At 42.5% G+C, this 18,379-nt stretch overlaps 1 protein-coding gene across 2 annotated transcripts in view; it reads left to right on the top strand.

Moving 5' to 3' along the window:
• Positions 1 to 6,605, top strand: part of LOC124142694 (transducin beta-like protein 3) — a 32,812-nt gene extending 26,207 nt beyond the window's left edge. The window contains exons 19-25 of one of the 2 annotated variants that reach the window (XM_048400760.1): positions 709 to 812; positions 1,060 to 1,131; positions 2,623 to 2,781; positions 3,280 to 3,385; positions 4,251 to 4,590; positions 6,045 to 6,125; positions 6,216 to 6,605. In XM_048400760.1, coding sequence (XP_048256717.1) covers positions 709 to 812; positions 1,060 to 1,131; positions 2,623 to 2,781; positions 3,280 to 3,385; positions 4,251 to 4,590; positions 6,045 to 6,125; positions 6,216 to 6,467 — 1,114 coding nt within the window. In that variant the 3' untranslated portion in view covers positions 6,468 to 6,605. Of the gene's footprint in view, positions 1 to 708; positions 813 to 1,059; positions 1,132 to 2,622; positions 2,782 to 3,279; positions 3,386 to 4,250; positions 4,591 to 6,044 lie in introns of both variants that reach the window. The other variant, XM_048400759.1, reaches the window with a different exon arrangement.
• Positions 6,606 to 18,379: the final 11,774 nt, after the last annotated feature.

The following is an 18,379-nucleotide window of genomic DNA, read 5'->3' as shown; positions in this document are numbered from 1 at the left end:
CTGGCATGTTAACACCGATAGTGACATGACATACAGGCATGTAAACACCAATAGTGACATGACATACAGGCATGCTAACAACAATGATAGTAACATGATATGCAGGCATGCTAACAACACCGATAGTGACATGACATACAGGCATGCTAACAACACCGATAGTGACATGACATGCAGGCATGCTAACAACACTGATAGTGACATGATATACTGGCATGTTTACAACACTGATAGTGACATGACATACTGGCATGCTAACAACACTGATAATGACATGACATACTGGCATGTTAACACCGATAGTGACATGACATACAGGCATGTTAACACCAATAGTGACATGACATACAGGCATGCTAACAACAATGATAGTAACATGATATGCAGGCATGCTAACAACACTGATAGTGACATGACATACAGGCATGCTAACAACATCAATAGTGACATGACATGCAGGCATGATAACAACACTGATAGTGACATGACATACAGCTATGTTAACAACACTGATAGTGACATGACATACAGCTATGTTAACAACACTGATAGTGACATGACATACAGGCATGCTAACATCGATGATAGTGACATGACATACTGACATGTTAACAACACTGATAGTCTCATGACATGCTCTTATCTCACACAGTCACAATTGATAGGACACCCACAGGTTTCTCTATAAGCTTCTATTTGTTGTTGCAGACAACAAGAGTTATCTAACCTGATCCATGAGAAGCGGTACCTGAAAGCTATCGGGCTGGCCATCACACTGGAACAGCCATACCGAGCTCTGACTGTCATGAAGGGTAGGCTTCCACACATAGCTGTCTCCTCACCATCAGGGCCGAGGATGTCCAGATCACATGCCTTGTGAAGGGTTTAGCTTATGAGGACACGATGTCCTCGCATGGGTTCAATAACCACATTCACCTTGATCACGTTACGTGATCTGTCAGCATCCTGTGCTCACCCAATATTTAAAATTCATTCCTGATATGGACATGATGTCTGTACAAGTCAAATGTATCTAACATACATGTGCATTATTTGTAGAAATCCTGTTTGATGTGGATGGTCAGAAAAAACTGGAAGAGACTTTGTCCAAACTGCGGCCTGATCAGATAGGTAAGCAATGAATTGCTGCTCCAGGCATGATCCTCCACTACATGTGATCCTCCACTAGATGTGATCCTCCACTAGATGTGATCCTCCACTAGATGTGATCCCCCACTAGGTGTGATCTCCCACTAGATGTGATCCCCCACTTGGTGTGATCCTCCACTAGGTGTGATCCTCCACTACATGTGATCCTCCACTTCATGTGATCCTCCACTAGATGTGATCCCCCACTAGATGTGATCCTCCACGAGATGTGATCCCCCACGAGATGTGATCCTCCACTAGGTGTGATCCTCCACTACATGTGATCCTCCACTTCATGTGATCCCCCACTAGATGTGATCCCCCACTAGGTGTGATCCTCCACTAGGTGTGATCCTCCACTAGATGTGATCCTCCACGAGATGTGATCCTCCACTAGATGTGATCCCCCACTAGATGTGATCCTCCACTAGATGTGATCCTCCACGAGATGTGATCCCCCACTAGATGTGATCCTCCACTAGATGTGATCCTCCACTAGATGTGATCCTCCAGTAGATGTGATCCCCCACTAGATGTGATCCCCCACTAGATGTGATCCCCCACTAGGTGTGATCCTCCACTAGATGTGATCCTCCACGAGATGTGATCCTCCAGTAGATGTGATCCCCCACTAGATGTGATCCTCCAGTAGATGTGATCCTCCACTAGATGTGATCCTCCACTAGATGTGATCCTCCACGAGATGTGATCCTCCACTAGATGTGATTCTCTGCTAGATGTGATCCTCCACTAGATGTGATCCTCCACTAGATGTGATCCCCATCTAGATGTGATCCTCCACTAGATGTGATCCTCTACTAGATGTGATCCTCCACTAGATGTGATCCCCCACTAGATGTGATCCTCCACTAGATGTGATCCTCCAGTAGATGTGATCCCCCACTAGATGTGATCCTCCAGTAGATGTGATCCTCCACTAGATGTGATCCTCCACTAGATGTGATCCTCCACGAGATGTGATCCTCCACTAGATGTGATTCTCTGCTAGATGTGATCCTCCACTAGATGTGATCCTCCACTAGATGTGATCCCCATCTAGATGTGATCCTCCACTAGATGTGATCCTCTACTAGATGTGATCCTCCACTAGATGTGATCCTCCAGTAGATGTGATCCCCCACTAGATGTGATCCTCCAATAGTTGTGATCCTCTACTATATGTGATCCTCCACTAGATGTGATCCTTGACTAGATGTGATCCTCCACTAGATGTGATCCTTGACTAGATGTGATCCCCCACTAGATGTCATCCTCCACTAGATGTGATCCTCCACTAGATGTGATCCTCCACTAGATGTGATCCTCCAGTAGATGTGATCCCCCACTAGGTGTGATCCTCCACTTGATGTGATCCTCCACTAGATGTGATCCTCCAGTAGATGTGATGTAGATTACTTTTTGTGTTGACCTCTTGTGTGGTGTTTGACCTTGTGTGACCTGATGTGTTTACAGATGCCATCCTCCGGTTCAGCGTTGCGTGGAACACCAACAGTAAACACTGTCACCTCGCACAGCTTCTTCTCCGTGTTGTGCTACAGACCCTCTCACCTGCCGACATCTGCGGCCTCCCCAACATCCGCTCCACCGTGGAGGGATTGCTGCCCTATACAGGTAAGTAGACCCTCTCACCTGCCCACAGACCCGTGAAGATCCAGGTTAGAATAGGTCTTCAGCAACCCATGCTTGCCATTAAAAGCGACTGTGCTTGTCATAAGAGGCGACTAACGGCATCGGGTGGTCAGGCTCGCTGACTTGGTTGATGCATGTCATCGTATCCCAATTGCGTGGATCGATGGTCATGGTGTCAATAACTGAATTGACTGGTCCAGACTTGATTATTTACAGACCACTGTCATATAGCTGGAATATTGCTGGTATATTGCTGTTAAAAGACAAAGAAATAAACGAGCACCTGCCGACATCCGCACCACCGTGGGGCAACTACTCCCCTATACAAGAAGAACAATATCAGACACTTTTGCCAACAATCACCTGCAGCAAATAGCTGGAATATTGCTGAATGTGGCGTTAAACAACAAACCAACCAACCAACCAACTCTATGAAAATAACCTTGTATGGCCTGCTGCACTCTTCCTCTCCCCCTCCAGAGCGACACTTCCAGCGACTCACTCGGCTGTACCAGCAGTCCCGCTTCATCGAGTACACTTGGCAGTGCAGCCGCACGGTCGGAGCCAGCCCCACTGCCCCACACAGGTACGTACACACCTCCCGTGAACATCCGGGGTGGAATAGGTCCTCAGCAACCCATGCTTGCCATAAATGGTGACTATGCTTGTCGTAAAAGGCGACTAATGGGATCAGGTGGTCAGACTTGCTCACTTGGTTGATTCATGTCATCGTATCCCCATCATGTGGACCGATGCTCATGATCTCAATCACTGGATTGTCCGGTCCAACCTCGATTATTTATACAGACCATAGTCATATAGCTGGAATATTGCTGAGTGTGGCTTTTAACAATAAACAAACATCAAAATGTACACACCCTTACTGTATCCATTTCTGTCTGAGGAGAGGCTGAAAATTCACATGCTTGTTCCCACCGATGATGACACCTGAATTTTTTCAAGAGGTTTTAATATGACATTCAATATGGCCGCAACAGAAGCCATACTCAAAAACCTTTCTATGGCCATTACTCAACCATCTATTTTCATAATATTACTAACTTTGATACATGTTTAGTTGGTAGTGAGGCTTCATGCTCATGTTCTGTTTTTTGCAATATTTTCACGTTTTTTTTTACCTTAAATTCTATCTTTACGATTTGTTTGTCTTTACCCTCTGATTTCCCCTCTGAAATGGCCAGATTGAGGGACCTGAACTTGGGCATATTTGTTCTCATTATGATGACTTCATATTTTGTTCAGATCATTAGATTTTATCTTAGTTTTTAGTCTTCAGTGTTAAAGCTGAAACTATTTTAATAAAAAAGCTGAGAGCTTCCTTTGTAAAGTGACTGTCTTTGGCAAGCCACAGAGCTGTGATGCTGTATTATGTATGTTGTTGTAATGCTGTTGTAAAGTCCTTCTGTAACCAGTCTGTCTGTGGTGGTCAGTTCACAGCCCGAAGCCTTGGGAGAAGACGTGCTTTCCCAAGAGAGGGTTAGAGCAGTTGGAAATAAAAGGCATAGGTCAAGGTCAAACTCAGGTTCAGGGTCAGACTCAGACTCAGATTCAGATTCAGCATCTGAAACTAACGAAAACAGAGCTGATGTGACTGAAGACTTGTCTCACAGTGATGGAGAGGATGAGATTGTACAGGGAACAAAGGTCAAGGTTACACAGAGGTCAAAGCATGTTGAAGCATACTCCAAAACTAGTTCTGAAGTGGCACCTTTCTCTAAAGTTCCATCTGATAAGGAGAGCAGGAAAGATCATCACAAGAAAGGAGAAATGGTAAGAAGCAGTTGATAGATAAGGAAATGTATCCTATAATGTTCCATGCACAGGCTCTGGGGTAGAATAGGTCTTCAGCAACCCATGCTTGCCATAAGAGGTGACTGTGCTTTGTCATAAGAGGTGACTGTGCTTTGTCATAAGAGGTGACTGTGCTTTGTCATAAGAGGTGACTGTGCTTTGTCATAAGAGGTGACTGTGCTTTGTCATAAGAGGTGACTGTGCTTTGTCATAAGAGGTGACTGTGCTTTGTCATAAGAGGTGACTGTGCTTTGTCATAAGAGGTGACTGTGCTTTGTCATAAGAGGTGACTATGCTTTGTCATAAGAGGTGACTGTGCTTTGTCATAAGAGGTGACTATGCTTTGTCATAAGAGGTGACTGTGCTTTGTCATAAGAGGTGACTATGCTTTGTCATAAGAGGTGACTGTGCTTTGTCATAAGAGGTGACTGTGCTTTGTCATAAGAGGTGACTATGCTTTGTCATAAGAGGTGACTGTGCTTTGTCATAAGAGGTGACTGTGCTTTGTCATAAGAGGTGACTATGCTTTGTCATAAGAGGTGACTGTGCTTTGTCATAAGAGGTGACTGTGCTTTGTCATAAGAGGTGACTGTGCTTTGTCATAAGAGGTGACTATGCTTTGTCATAAGAGGTGACTGTGCTTTGTCATAAGAGGTGACTGTGCTTTGTCATAAGAGGTGACTGTGCTTTGTCATAAGAGGTGACTATGCTTTGTCATAAGAGGTGACTGTGCTTTGTCATAAGAGGTGACTGTGCTTTGTCATAAGAGGTGACTGTGCTTTGTCATAAGAGGCGACTAACGAGATCAGGTGGTCTGGCTGGCTGACTTGGTTGATGATGTCCCAAATGTGTGGATCGATGCTTATGATGTCAATCACTGGATTGTCTGGTCCAGCCTTGATTATTTTTAAGACAGCTGTCGTATAGCTGGAATATTGCTGAGTGCAGCGTTAAACAACAAACAATCAAATCCATATTCAGGCATTTTTGACACATTGACCGATGTCATTGAGAGATATTCTTTTTTAGTGGGCTGGTATGAGTTTGGATTTTGTTTCTTTTTGAACAGTATTTCATTTATGCCACAGCACGTCAGCTTAGAATGGGAGGAAAGCCTGACATTGTAGATCTTAAACATTAACCAATTTGGTGAAACCTGTTTTTGTTGTGCAGACAAAACTAGAAATATAATTAGGGTGATTTTGAATCATTAGACTCTGGTTTGCCTTTATGACTCAGCACAGCAGATCACAGCATCTTCAATGACTGGGCCACCCATGTCCCCTGTGATGTGTGTAGACAGTGTGTGTAAAATATGGGTTATAATGCATACTACAACCTACTGTCTCTACTTCCTTGAAATAGTGTAGTGCTGTGGCACAACATGTAGTGCATCATGGTAGACGTGTCAGTGCTGATATTGTTTGTTCCAGGCGGGGTCGAAGGGAGCCAAGAAGAGATCAAACTCAGCAGGCCAGGTCAGCCAGCAGGATTCACCCAGTAGCAGGAAGAAGATGAAGAAGAATGCTTCAAAGAAGGGGTCTGTGACCTTACAGACTGACACAGGTGACTCTGTCCATGATTCCCCAAGCAGCAGGAAGAAGATGAAGAAGAATGCTTCAAAGAAGGGGTCTGTGACTGTACAGACTGACACAGATGTTTCTGTCCTTGATTCCCCAAGCAGCAGGAAGAAGATGAAGAAGAATGCTTCAAAGATGGGGTCTGTGACCGTACAGACTGAAACAGATGTTTCTGTCCTTGAAAGAAAAAATGGCAGAAAATCTAAGAGTGAATCCATTTCAGGACAGAAGAGTAAAACTACACGACAGCGACGCAGGCAGAAAGAGCTGGGCTGATATACTGCAGTTGTGTGGATGGAGAGGGTGCATGTCGAGTGTGAATGTTGAGTGCATGTGGGTAGCCTGTAAATATGCAGATATGAATATTGTATAATAAATGCTGCATCTATGGTAATAAATATAGCAATGATTCCACATGCTTTGTTTACTATTGTGTTCCCTGTTCATCATAACTTTGGAGAAGAATAGGACCAACAACAGTGGTGATTAGATGTCAACAATGGTGATTAGATGTCAACAATGGTGATTAGATGTCAACAATGGTGATTAGATGTCAACAGTGGTGATCAGATGTCAATAGTGGTGATTAGATGTCAGCTGTGGTGATTAGATGTCAATAGTGGTGATTAGATGTCAACAGTGGTCATTAGATGTCAATTGTGGTGATTAGATGTCAACTGTGGTGATTAGATGTCAGCAATGGTGATTAGATGTCAACAATTGTGATTAGATGTCAACAGTGGTGATCAGATGTCAACAGTGGTGATTAGATGTCAACAGTGGCCATTAGATGTCAACAGTGGTCATTAGATGTCAACAGTGGTCATTAGATGTCAACAGTGGTCATAAGATGTCAACTGTGGTGATAAGATGTCAGCAATGGTGATTAGATGTCAACAATTGTGATTAGATGTCAACAGTGGTCATTAGATGTCAACAGTGGTCATTAGATGTCAACAGTGGTGATAAGATGTTAACAGTTGTCATTAGATGTTAACAGCAGTGATTAGATGTCAACAATTTTGATTAGATGTCAACAATTTTGATTAGATGTCAACAGTGGTGATTTGATGTCAACAGTGGTCATAAGATGTCAACAGTGGCCATTAGATGTCAACAGCAGTGATTAGATGTCAACAGCAGTGATTAGATGTCAACAGCAGTGATTAGATGTCAACAATGGTGATTAGATGTCAACAGTGGTGATAAGATGTCAACAGCAGTGATTAGATGTCAAAAGTGGTGATTAGATGTCAACAATAACTGCATGGTATGGATGGTACTGTATTAGGGTCTTTATTTGATTTCATCTGTCATTGAACCACTGCAGTCGACCATGTTTGATACGGCTGGAGTATTGTATCGATTTCACACTCACTTTGGGATGCAGGAAGAGCAGCTCCCTATGTCCCATTCAGTCATGAGAGCTGACGTATCAGATGCATGTCATCGTGTCCCGATTGTTGCTAAATCTTCATAGTCACTGGTTTCCTTTATGTACAGGGCGCCATGATAAGCTACAATATTACAGACCGCAGCTGTTAATGTCACTCGCCCACAGCTCAACACACGTTCTCTATTACCCCCATCTAGCAAGCCATCCTGCTGTAAAAGGCGACAGTGCTTGTCGTAAGAGGCGACTCACGGGATCCGGTGGTCAGACTCGCTGACTTGGTTGATACATGTCATCATATCCCATATTTTCTTGTGAAACATGAATGTTTATTTTCCCTTCACTGAGAAGTTAGTGTTCCATATTGGACCAGAAGGGGCGTACCTTTTGACATTCCCAAAATAGGCGTGAAATAGTTTTAAGCAATAGATACACAATCCAATGTTCACGTGTCACACTTTATAAAGACGCGAATTTGTAAGTGATATTTGATACTGAAACCACTGATATGTTCATGACTTTGTACGTCTAAACGGTATACGATCTGTTTCACTAAGCAGGGATTCCCATATTATATAGTGTTGATACTTGGTAAGGGGGCGGCCTTTGATGTTCTGGGGAGGGGCCTGGGTTTTTCTCGAAAGAAAATACATTGTCCCCGAACATTCTTGAAAAACATACTTACGCTCCGGACTGTTGAAAAATGAAAGAAATTGCCTGCCATAAAAACTAAATTGTTGCAGGGTGTTTTTCTTTTAAACTTTTAGACTCATAGTTTTAAAGAAAACTATATCTGGTTTTGTAGCTGAAGTTGAAACGTATTAAATCTCGATACAAAATCTCACCACACCAGATCTGTAAAAAAATATTTGTGTACGTGAGCCGAAAACACTACATTGGGTCATTACGCACGATGTTGTTAAACTGTTGTCTTATCTAATTTCTTCGGGGGACAAGGGTGGCCCAGTCGTCTAAGGCGCCGCGATTCGCTGTGCAGAGTTGCGTCCCTTTGGCACGCCAGAAACCTATAATTGTGGGTTCGAATCCCGGTTCGCCCCAATTATGTTTCTAGGTTTGTCAGCACCATACCCGTGCTCGTGGGTATCACCGAAGTGGTAAACGTCTGAGACCTGCATCACTTCGGGCTTTCCTCCCACATTAAGCTGGCACGCCGTGATATAACTGGAATAATGTTAAAAGCGGCGTTAAACCCAACTCACTCACACTCATGACTCTAATTTCTTCATGCGTATTTGTACGCAAATTAAATGGATTATGGTGAGTTACAAATATAGTTCGTGTATCTTAGGCAAATACGCAGCTCTGGACTATTAGACTAACACCTTTTCACTGAAATGAACATTTTTAACTGAAAAAAACAACAGTTATTAAATTAAATTAATAAAATATAATAAGAAAGAGCCTGGAGACTCATTTTCAGAACTGTACTAATCTGGACTTACCCACACTTATAGACTGGCATTTGCTATGTTATATTTGTTTCAGGGTTTGTGTGACATACTAGAGAAGTATCAACACATTAACTTCATGTACAGACCCCTCCCCTTACCCCCTCCTTCCCCAGCGTCCTGGGTTATTGGGGACTATAATGCCAAATTAGATTATCTAGATACATCGCACATGCAAATATACATACACGTGGAGACGCACACATGCTCGCGCAGGCGTTATAGTGAAGCATCATGGTAGCCATGGTTACATGAAATCAAGTTCTCGTCAAATATCGTAAATACATGTTGATCGGTTTACAATGCATGTGTAATACAAACTTAACCATGCTTAGAAAGGTTTTTGATGCGGCATTAAATAATAATCACCCAATTAATCAGAAGAAATAATTATGTTCTATTTTGTACCATACGAAACAATACAAATGTATAACATGTTACATATACATGTTAGGGTTTTTGCAGTGTATCTGTGGTAAAAAATGGGACATGCGCATCAGTGTGCGTTAATAAAAGCGACCACCACCACACACACAAACGAAAATTCAGAAAGAAACACAAAACACAGCACACACACACACACACACACACACACACACACACACACACACTGAATTTCTTTCTCTCTTGGCCCACTATCCGCAGCATGAGATGTTGGTTGGTTGGTTGGTTTGTTGTTTAACGCCGCACTCAGCAATATTCCAGCTATATATGACGGCGGTCTGTAAATGATTGAGTCTGGACCAGACGATCCAGTGATTAATATCATGAGCATCGATCCACGCAATTGGGATCGATGACATGCATCAACCAAGTCAGCGAGCCTGACCACCGGATCCCGTTAGTCGCCTTTTACGACAAGCATAGTCACCTTTTACGGCAAGCATGGGTTGCTGAAGACCTATTCTACCCCGGAATCTTCACGGGTCTAGCATGAGAGATCTAAATTGGCAATATTTAACAGCATAAAACACCATGCACCATACAAGACAGAACAATGTGGACACTTATAAATACGTAGTGTACATGGCATAATAACAAATAGCATTATCGTGAGAACATTTTGTTAATGGTGCAATAGAGTTTGACAAGTTAACGTAATGTTCCGAGTTTAATGGTTGAGAAAACTACTTTAGTTTTATCATGCTAGGTCTTACTATATGATATGAAGTAAGTAAAGATTGGCTTTCTGTTAGAAAGTGATCACCTAGAGACAAATAGTGGAACGCATCGCCCAAGTCATGTTGCTTTCACAAATTATACATCCTATCGCTTGTTCTATTGTCTGCCCATATGCCTGTTTCAGTTGGTAAGAAATGATTAGAAGTCCTAAATTTCAATACTTCACGCCACTATCTCTCTCGCAAACTGATAAAAGTAATTTTCAAAACAAGAATGATCCTTCACATATTGAATATATTTTACCTTTTGGTGATGATATATCAGAATGCCATTTTTGTTTATAATGATCTGTTAGCACAGACCTAATCTTAAGCCAGGAAGTATTAATATCACAATTCGAATATTGAAGATATATGAAAGACCGGCACATTCAAGGATGATTTTAATATATACTGAATGCAACTGTTGGTTATTTCATTTGAGAAGTTATTGTAGAGACGTTTGAACAATAACACTGATAGTTTGTTACATCGTCCTTGCTTTAGTTAACGCCACACAGAACGATCGACATTTCTTTTCCAACTTAGCTTGATTTCATTGCTTTGTTTGTTTCTTTCTTTCTTTGTTGTATAACGCCGCGCTCAGCAATATTCCAGCAACATGACGGCGGCCTGTAAACATCGAGTCTGAACCAGACAACCCAGTGATTGACATCATGAGCATCGATCCATGCAATTGGGACACGATGACATACATCAACCAAGTCAGCGAGCCTGACCCCCAATCCCGTTAGTCTCCTCATACAAGCATAGTCGCCTTTTACGACAAGCATGGTTGCTGAAGACCTATTCTACCCGGATCTTCACGGGTCGCAAAATAAACCATGCAACATAGCGACATTGTCCTGAAGTTGGTGGAATAAAACGCCGTATCAACCGTCAACTATAATATTCAGAGTAAGAAGCACGGCAAAACGTACCGATCGTGTTGTTTATGAGAAGCATCATTGAGTTGACTGGAGATAAATAATACATGCTGCAGCGTAATGTGATCTGGACAGTCAAGCAGTAGAGTAATGTGCAATTATCCTTTCATGATGTTTTCCGGTGTTGTGTTCATGCTCATTCACTGTTACAAATCAATATTATGCTTTGTATATGGCTGAAACGTAATAACAGACACCAAAGAACATTGAGACAATCGTTGTCACAATAAAGCAGTTTTATAGTTAGTATCTGAAATGCTGTTGTTTGCCCGCTGCACGTCTACGTTCAAGTTGACGATATTATATATTTATCTCGAATAATGTTTTTTAAATGCGTGAGGCATTGTCAACGACATTTTTTTTATGGGTTGCACTACACTTTAGTGTATTTTAGTGGAAACGTTTTACTAAATAAACCATGTGACACCTGTACCTAGAAATGGTCATTGCTCGTGTCCTCTCAACTGTAACGTTGTCCGTTTTTGGTTACTCAAAAAACAAATCTTTTGGAATCAGTGGCCTTATTTTTCAGATGGTGCCCAGGGTGGCCTGGCAGGACAAGTGTTCGCCAGGCACGCCACAAACTCGAGTTCCATTCCAAATGCAGATCTCATTCATTCCAGAGACGTCACACATTTTTGTCTTACATTTGCGGGTTTGTCCGGCCGTGTCTCTCTCTTTATAAAAGTACAAGTATACTGTTCTATACATGATAGTAAATGCATTTACAGCAGTGCGTACTGCATTCTGATTGGACAATATATGCAATGAATATTATACAATTTATTTGAATGGACATGAATAAATTGACTTTACCTGATTGACATTTATGCTTATCTATCTATAATCAATCTGAGACTTGCATGACAGGTTGCTTGTCGCTTGAGGGCGTCTATCATCAATCCTCAATGACAAGGACGGGCAAAATCACAAAATTAATGTTCCATACTTAACTCACAAAACACTACATTTCGGCATGACCAGGCGGTAGAGTGTTTGAAAAGTAGCAAAGACACATGAATTACAATTATATGTCAAGAGGAAAGGGAAAAGTGAGAAGGGTAAGTAGAGATATATTTACCCAAGGCTTCACTGAAATGTCCATTGAAGATACCGGGCTACCTAAATAGCAGATATTGAGCACCTAAAGGAACATATTACGTCATGCTTTTCGAGAACTAAAGTTGGGATAATAAAAATCTAAATCTAAAAATATTTCTTATCTCATTCGCCAAGAATGAATATTTGCATACTGTGGCCATTGAAGCCAGGGTCCCAGACATATTGTATTATTTTGTAATTCAAGACTGTGAGTTCAAATTATTTCATTACCCAAACCTTATCATTATCTCGGCTATTAATTAGTAAAATAATATACTCTCTGTCTTTATATCATTAGTGGCCACTTCCTCTCCCTAGAAGACGTCTAACTGGTACCTACGTATACACTGTAAAAAGTGTCCAATCATTGTCCGATAATCCAAACGCGTTTTGATGTCTAAACTTGTTTAGAATGAAAACATATTAGATCATCAAAGGAAACTCATGCAGTATTGATATAATCACAAATGTAATGTTTATTTAATGTGTTTGGATTGGACGATATTGTCAAATAAGAAGATGTGATTGATCACTTAGTGAGGTAAATGGTATCACAAAACGATCGACATTTCTTTTCCAACTTAGCTTGATTTCATTGCTTTGTTTGTTTGTTTCTTTCTTTGTTGTATAACGCCGCGCTCAGCACTATTCCAGCTATATGACGGCGGTCTGTAAATCATCGACTCGAGTCGAGTCGGGACTTGGGACACACGGACTCTGATCATTTACAATGTCATATTAAAACATGTCGGTAAGGTAATTTCGTTGTATCAGGATCACGATGGGCACATGCGGTTTTATGCGTCCCTCCGACTCGTGGTATAAAACCTCATAGACCGCTCGTGATCCCACAACATATAATATTGATCTGTAACTGTCAATGAGCATGAATGCAACGACGGAAAACGTCATGAAATAATAATTGCACATTATCTACTGCTTTACTGTCCATATCATATTACATCGCCACATTGTGCCTTCAGCCAAGTGACCCGTGAAGATCCGGGGTAGAATAGGTCTTCAGCAACCAATGCTTGCCATAAAAAGCGATTATGCTTGTCCTAAAAGGCGACTAACGGGATCGGGTTGTCAGGCTCGCTGACTTGGTTGATGCATGTCATCGGTCCCAATTGCGTGGATTGATGCTCATGATGTCAATTACTGGATTGGCTGGTCCAGACTCGATTATTTACAGACCGCCGTCATATAGCTGGAATATTGCTGAGTGCGGCGTAAAACAACAAACAAACAAAACTTCAGCCAAGTACTTAGCGTATGTGTAGTTAAGACTGTAATGGTGTAACAAGGTCAAAGACCGACGATATGAGATCGAACATAAAACACAAGTCTTACTATATAGAGCCTTTATTACAAAGACACTGGTAGGCGTCGACCAGGAGCTTGACCGGGGTCCCGGGTCCGTGGGCCCCGAGTCCCGTGAGTGGACTACCAGTCCGGCCGTGTCGTTGTTGTTTACGTTTTTAAGAGGTCGCCTTCTGCCTAAGCAATTTCGGCTGACCTGTCCCTCTTTGGGACTCCTGTGTGTGAGTAGGGTACACATATATATTGTGAGTTTGGTGTTCACATAATTTCTGTCTTTGTATTGGTATGATTTCTATTTTCGCATATTGATACGATTTCATTTTTATCCTTGGCTGCTCTGTCCATATGCGTTCGAGTAGCTGTCCATCTCTCAGAAATAGAGTTAGTTTGGCCTAAACTATATTATGACAGATAGCGGATCTAACTGTAATTCCTGTTTTAACCTAGCCCGGGCTGGGGCATGGTCCTGACATTCTAGTAACACGTGAGCAATGGTTTCAGCCTGATTGCAAGATGAACAAACCTTGTCATAGTGCTTTTTGTGACCGAGTCTGAGGCGTGATATGGCAATTTCAGTTTTCCTTTCATTTGAGTATGAGTTTGGCTTTTGTTGGACCCATTGGGCTTGCCATCTTCCTGCTATAGAGGCTTTGATTTTGATTTTTATCTCTAGTTTACTAAAGAGAATAGGCTGTATATCCGCTTTGTCTAGAGCTAGCTTTGCCAGTGAGTCTGCTTTTTCATTTTCATGAATATCTATGTGAGAGGGGATCCTACACAGCTCCACCTGTTGCCCTTGGTCCGATAGTTTTGTATATTTGTATAAAATATTGTTGACTGTGTTTGGCCTGGAGTTTTGAGTTTCTGCCACTAATGGCTTGAAGTGCACCTAGCGAATCTGATAGGACGACTGCAGTGCCGTAGCCAGCCGGGGGAGCAGGGAAGGCAGTTGCCCTCCCTAGACTTCTTTATAGAAAACAGTTTGAATGAAGTTGGGGACAAGTGATACTTGTACACATATTTGCCCCCACTCCCCCCCCCCCCCCCCCCATGAATAATGAATTGCCTCCAATTCAGCCGTGTATACTGACTGACCATCAGGCAGGCGAAATGAATGTGCTTGGGGATTGGAGCTGTGGATTTGGATCCCGTAACCAGCAATGTTGTTGATAGGATTCTTGGACCCATCAGTGTATATATGGGCCCAGGCGGTCCCAGGTAGTTTGAATTTTAGTGATAGTTACTGATCGTAGTAGGGTTGGGTTTTCTTTTTCAGGGACTTCTGATGTGAAAGCAGTGTAACCCTTTCTAGTGACTTTCTGGAGGCTGAATGTCATCACAATTGTGACTTCGGATGAGTTCACGTACTAATATCCCAGATGGCTTTAGTGAGGGATTTTTTGGGGCTGGGGCTTCATCTCGAGTGTTTTTGTCTTACCATATCTTTTTAACCAGAGGGTTTGATGTTCGTCCCCAGAACGAAAATATTGCCTACTCTCTTCTTAGTTTCAATGGGAGTTCTCCCGTTTCTACTTGTGGTGCTTCTAGTGAGGTGCCTGTTGCTGTGCCTGTGGCCTAGCATTAGGGCTTTGTATTGTATTCTGTCTAGGCGGTTCAAGACAGTATTTGATGCTGAGTGAAAGGCCTCACAACCATAGTCAGTTTTTGATTTGATAAGAGATTTGTAGAGGTCCAGCTGAGTGTCCCTCGATGTGCCCCAAGATGTGCCTGAAATTGACCGTAATACGTTCAGGTCTTTTTGACATCTGTTTTCCACATATTCTATATGTTTAAGTAACGTGTTGATCGAGGATCACCCCAAGAAATATTGCGGAATTTTCGAATTTGTTTGGTTTGCCTTTTATGGAGACACGGGGTATCAAAGCATCTTTCCCCCGGCGTTTAAATAGAATTCCAACAGTTTTTCCACTTGAAAGGGTGAATCCCCATTTATTGCACAATTGATCTGCTCCGTCCAGGGCAGACTGGAGCTTTTTTCCGATTTGTGAAATATCTCTGTGCTTTACCCATATTGCTCCGTCATCAGCGAATTTAGAAGTTTGGGTAGAAGAGTTGACAAGGTCAAAAAGATCATTGATCATGATGTTAAACAGGGTTGGGCTTAAAATTCTGCCTTGTGGCGTGCCATTGTCCAGTGCCATAGGACAAGATCGATTGTTCAAGGCCGTGTCTCCCACACAAGGACATGTACAAGCATACAGTTACGATACCGTTCTGATTGGACAACATATGAAATTAATGGTATACCATTTCATATGCATGAACATGAATCAACTGACCTTAACTTGATTTACAGTTATGTTTATTTAATCTCCAATGAAGCTAAGACTGGACATGCATGACCGATGGCATGTCGCTTGGGGCGTCAATCAGCAATCCTTAAAGACAAATGGCGGACACCGTCACAAAGAACGGAGAGGTCAAACGGTGACATATAATCCTGACACAGTACTTTTGGTGTGTGACGACAGTGCGCCAACTGTGCTAGACGATAAGGCTTCACTTTTCATTGATTTAATGTTAACTTATATTTCTTTATGCGTAGGACGTATAAATAAATCATGCACATTTTGCAAACATATATTCATAAAAGTAGCTGTATGACACTATCATTGTGTTTGGCAAGTTCAATTTTCAGTTACAGTTCACGACCATGCTGGTTTCTTGCCACGTTGTCTCAAAGGTTCTATTTGTAATAATTTGTGATAGCGTAACACTTTTGAACATCAAATTTGAAAGTGCGTTAGCAACACCAACCGAATGAAAGAATACAAATTCACGTCAGGAAACATGATAGTGTTTACAGTTTATTATTTTAAGATTATGCTTCTAGGTTTGTCAGCACCATCTCCGTGCTCGTGTGTTCCACCGAAGTGATAACGTCTGAGGCCTGCATCACTTCGGGATTTCCTCCCACATCAAGCTGATACAGGAATACTGTTCAAAGCGGCGTTAAACCCAACTTACCCACTCACTTACTCACGAGATACAACACGCGTACATGTTCATACAGATCTGTCGTAATACTCAACAACAGTCCACGGGCTTGACAATATGTGCAACATTTATACAATATACTTGACTAATGTAGGTAAAATAATGTTTATCTTGAAAATATGTGTACATGGGTGACGTGTAGTCCTTGTTACAGGTCACACCCTGAGATGTATTGCTATACAAGCCGTCCCGTAGAGTGGGCAGCTCTTAGCTTTAGTTACGTCAAGTGCTGCAACAATAGTTCAATAAATCAGAGTCCTTTCCTTAAACCGACATAGATGATGTTGAAGACAATTATTGCCTGTTGTAAAGAGATTTTAAGACCTATTGCCCACATACAGTAGTCACGTTCCGTTTGTTCTTGATGCAAGATATGTCCTCCCACGCGGAGCTCACTAGCTGTGATGATAACAAGATGTTGTTGAAATGGGTGTACAATGTAACTCGACCCCCTCTCTTACTGAAGTCATGACGTCATTCATCTCTCCAGGTCTCTGCCAGTACTCTCGCACTCATATCTGTGATTCTCCTTGTCGTCCATGTGTGTTCAGAAGACCGCCAGCCTGTCTGTCAGCGAGTGTCTATGTCTGTCAGCGAGTGTCCATCTGTCTGTCAGCGAGTGTCTATCTGTCTGTCAACGTGGCCATCTGTCCGTCAACGTGTCTATCTGTCTGTCAGCTTGTGTACATCTGTCTGTCAACGTGTCAATCTGTCTGTCAGCGTGTCTATCTGTCTGTCAGCTTGTGCACATCTGTCTGTCAACGTGTCCATCTGTCTGTCAGCGTGTCTATCTGTATGTCAACGTGTCCATCTGTCTGTCAGCGTGTGTACATCAGTCTGTCAGCGGGTGTCTATCTGTCTGTCGACGTGTCCATCTGTCTGTCAACGTGTGTCTATCTGTCTGTCAGCGTGTGTTCATCTGTCTGTCAACGTGTCCATCTGTCTGTCAGCGTGTCTATCTGTCTGTCAACGTGTCCATCTGTCTGTCAGCGAGTGTTCACATGTCACACAGTTCACATGCTCATCTTTGTGTCGACCAGTCTGTTCCTGCCAACCCGTGCGATACACGTACACTTACAGCACATGTGTGATGCACCTTTATTTATCAATGAGAGTATACTGGTAGATTTCCCCCACGTGAAACGTATGAATCTCTCGTGTAATGCACCTTTATATAGCCCCATTGGGATACACCTGTAGGTGTAGTCCCCTAGTGTTATATTTCAAGTAGCTGTATAGACTGATAACGACCTGCACCACAGCCGACCCAACTCCCGTGTTGATAATTACATTACTAATTTACACGAAAGCGGCGCTAGACCATGCCACGGAACCCGCATGATTACATTGATTCAAAGTACACTCTACCGGGATAAACGAGCAGTGTTCGTTCGGGCTTCAGCGGTGCATGCTGCGACACTAATGTTACATGCCTGATGAAAGCTTCCACGATGAAAGGGAAGGCAAGGCACATGCATGCTGGTGTTGAGGTCGTGTCCTGGTTGGTTGGTTGGTTGGTTTGTTGTTTAACGCTGCACTCAGCAATATTCCAGTTATATGACGGCGGTCTGTAAATCATCGAGTCTGGACGAGACAATCCAGTGATTAATACCATGAGCATCGATCCACGCAATTGGGATCGATGACAAACATCAACCAAGTCAGCGAGTCTGACCACCCGATCCCGTTAGTCGCCTTTTACGACAAGCACAGTCACCTTTTACGGCAAGCATGGGTTGCTGAAGACCTATTCTACTCCGGAATCTTCACGGGTCTC

Source organism: Haliotis rufescens, unplaced genomic scaffold (assembly GCF_023055435.1).
Source record: "Haliotis rufescens isolate VD_foot unplaced genomic scaffold, xgHalRufe1.0.p SCAF_20, whole genome shotgun sequence".
In the NCBI taxonomy this organism is placed as follows: Eukaryota; Metazoa; Mollusca; class Gastropoda; order Lepetellida; family Haliotidae; genus Haliotis; species Haliotis rufescens.
The sequence above is the reverse complement of the archived record's forward strand: the minus strand, read 5'-3'. Positions and strand labels throughout refer to the sequence as shown.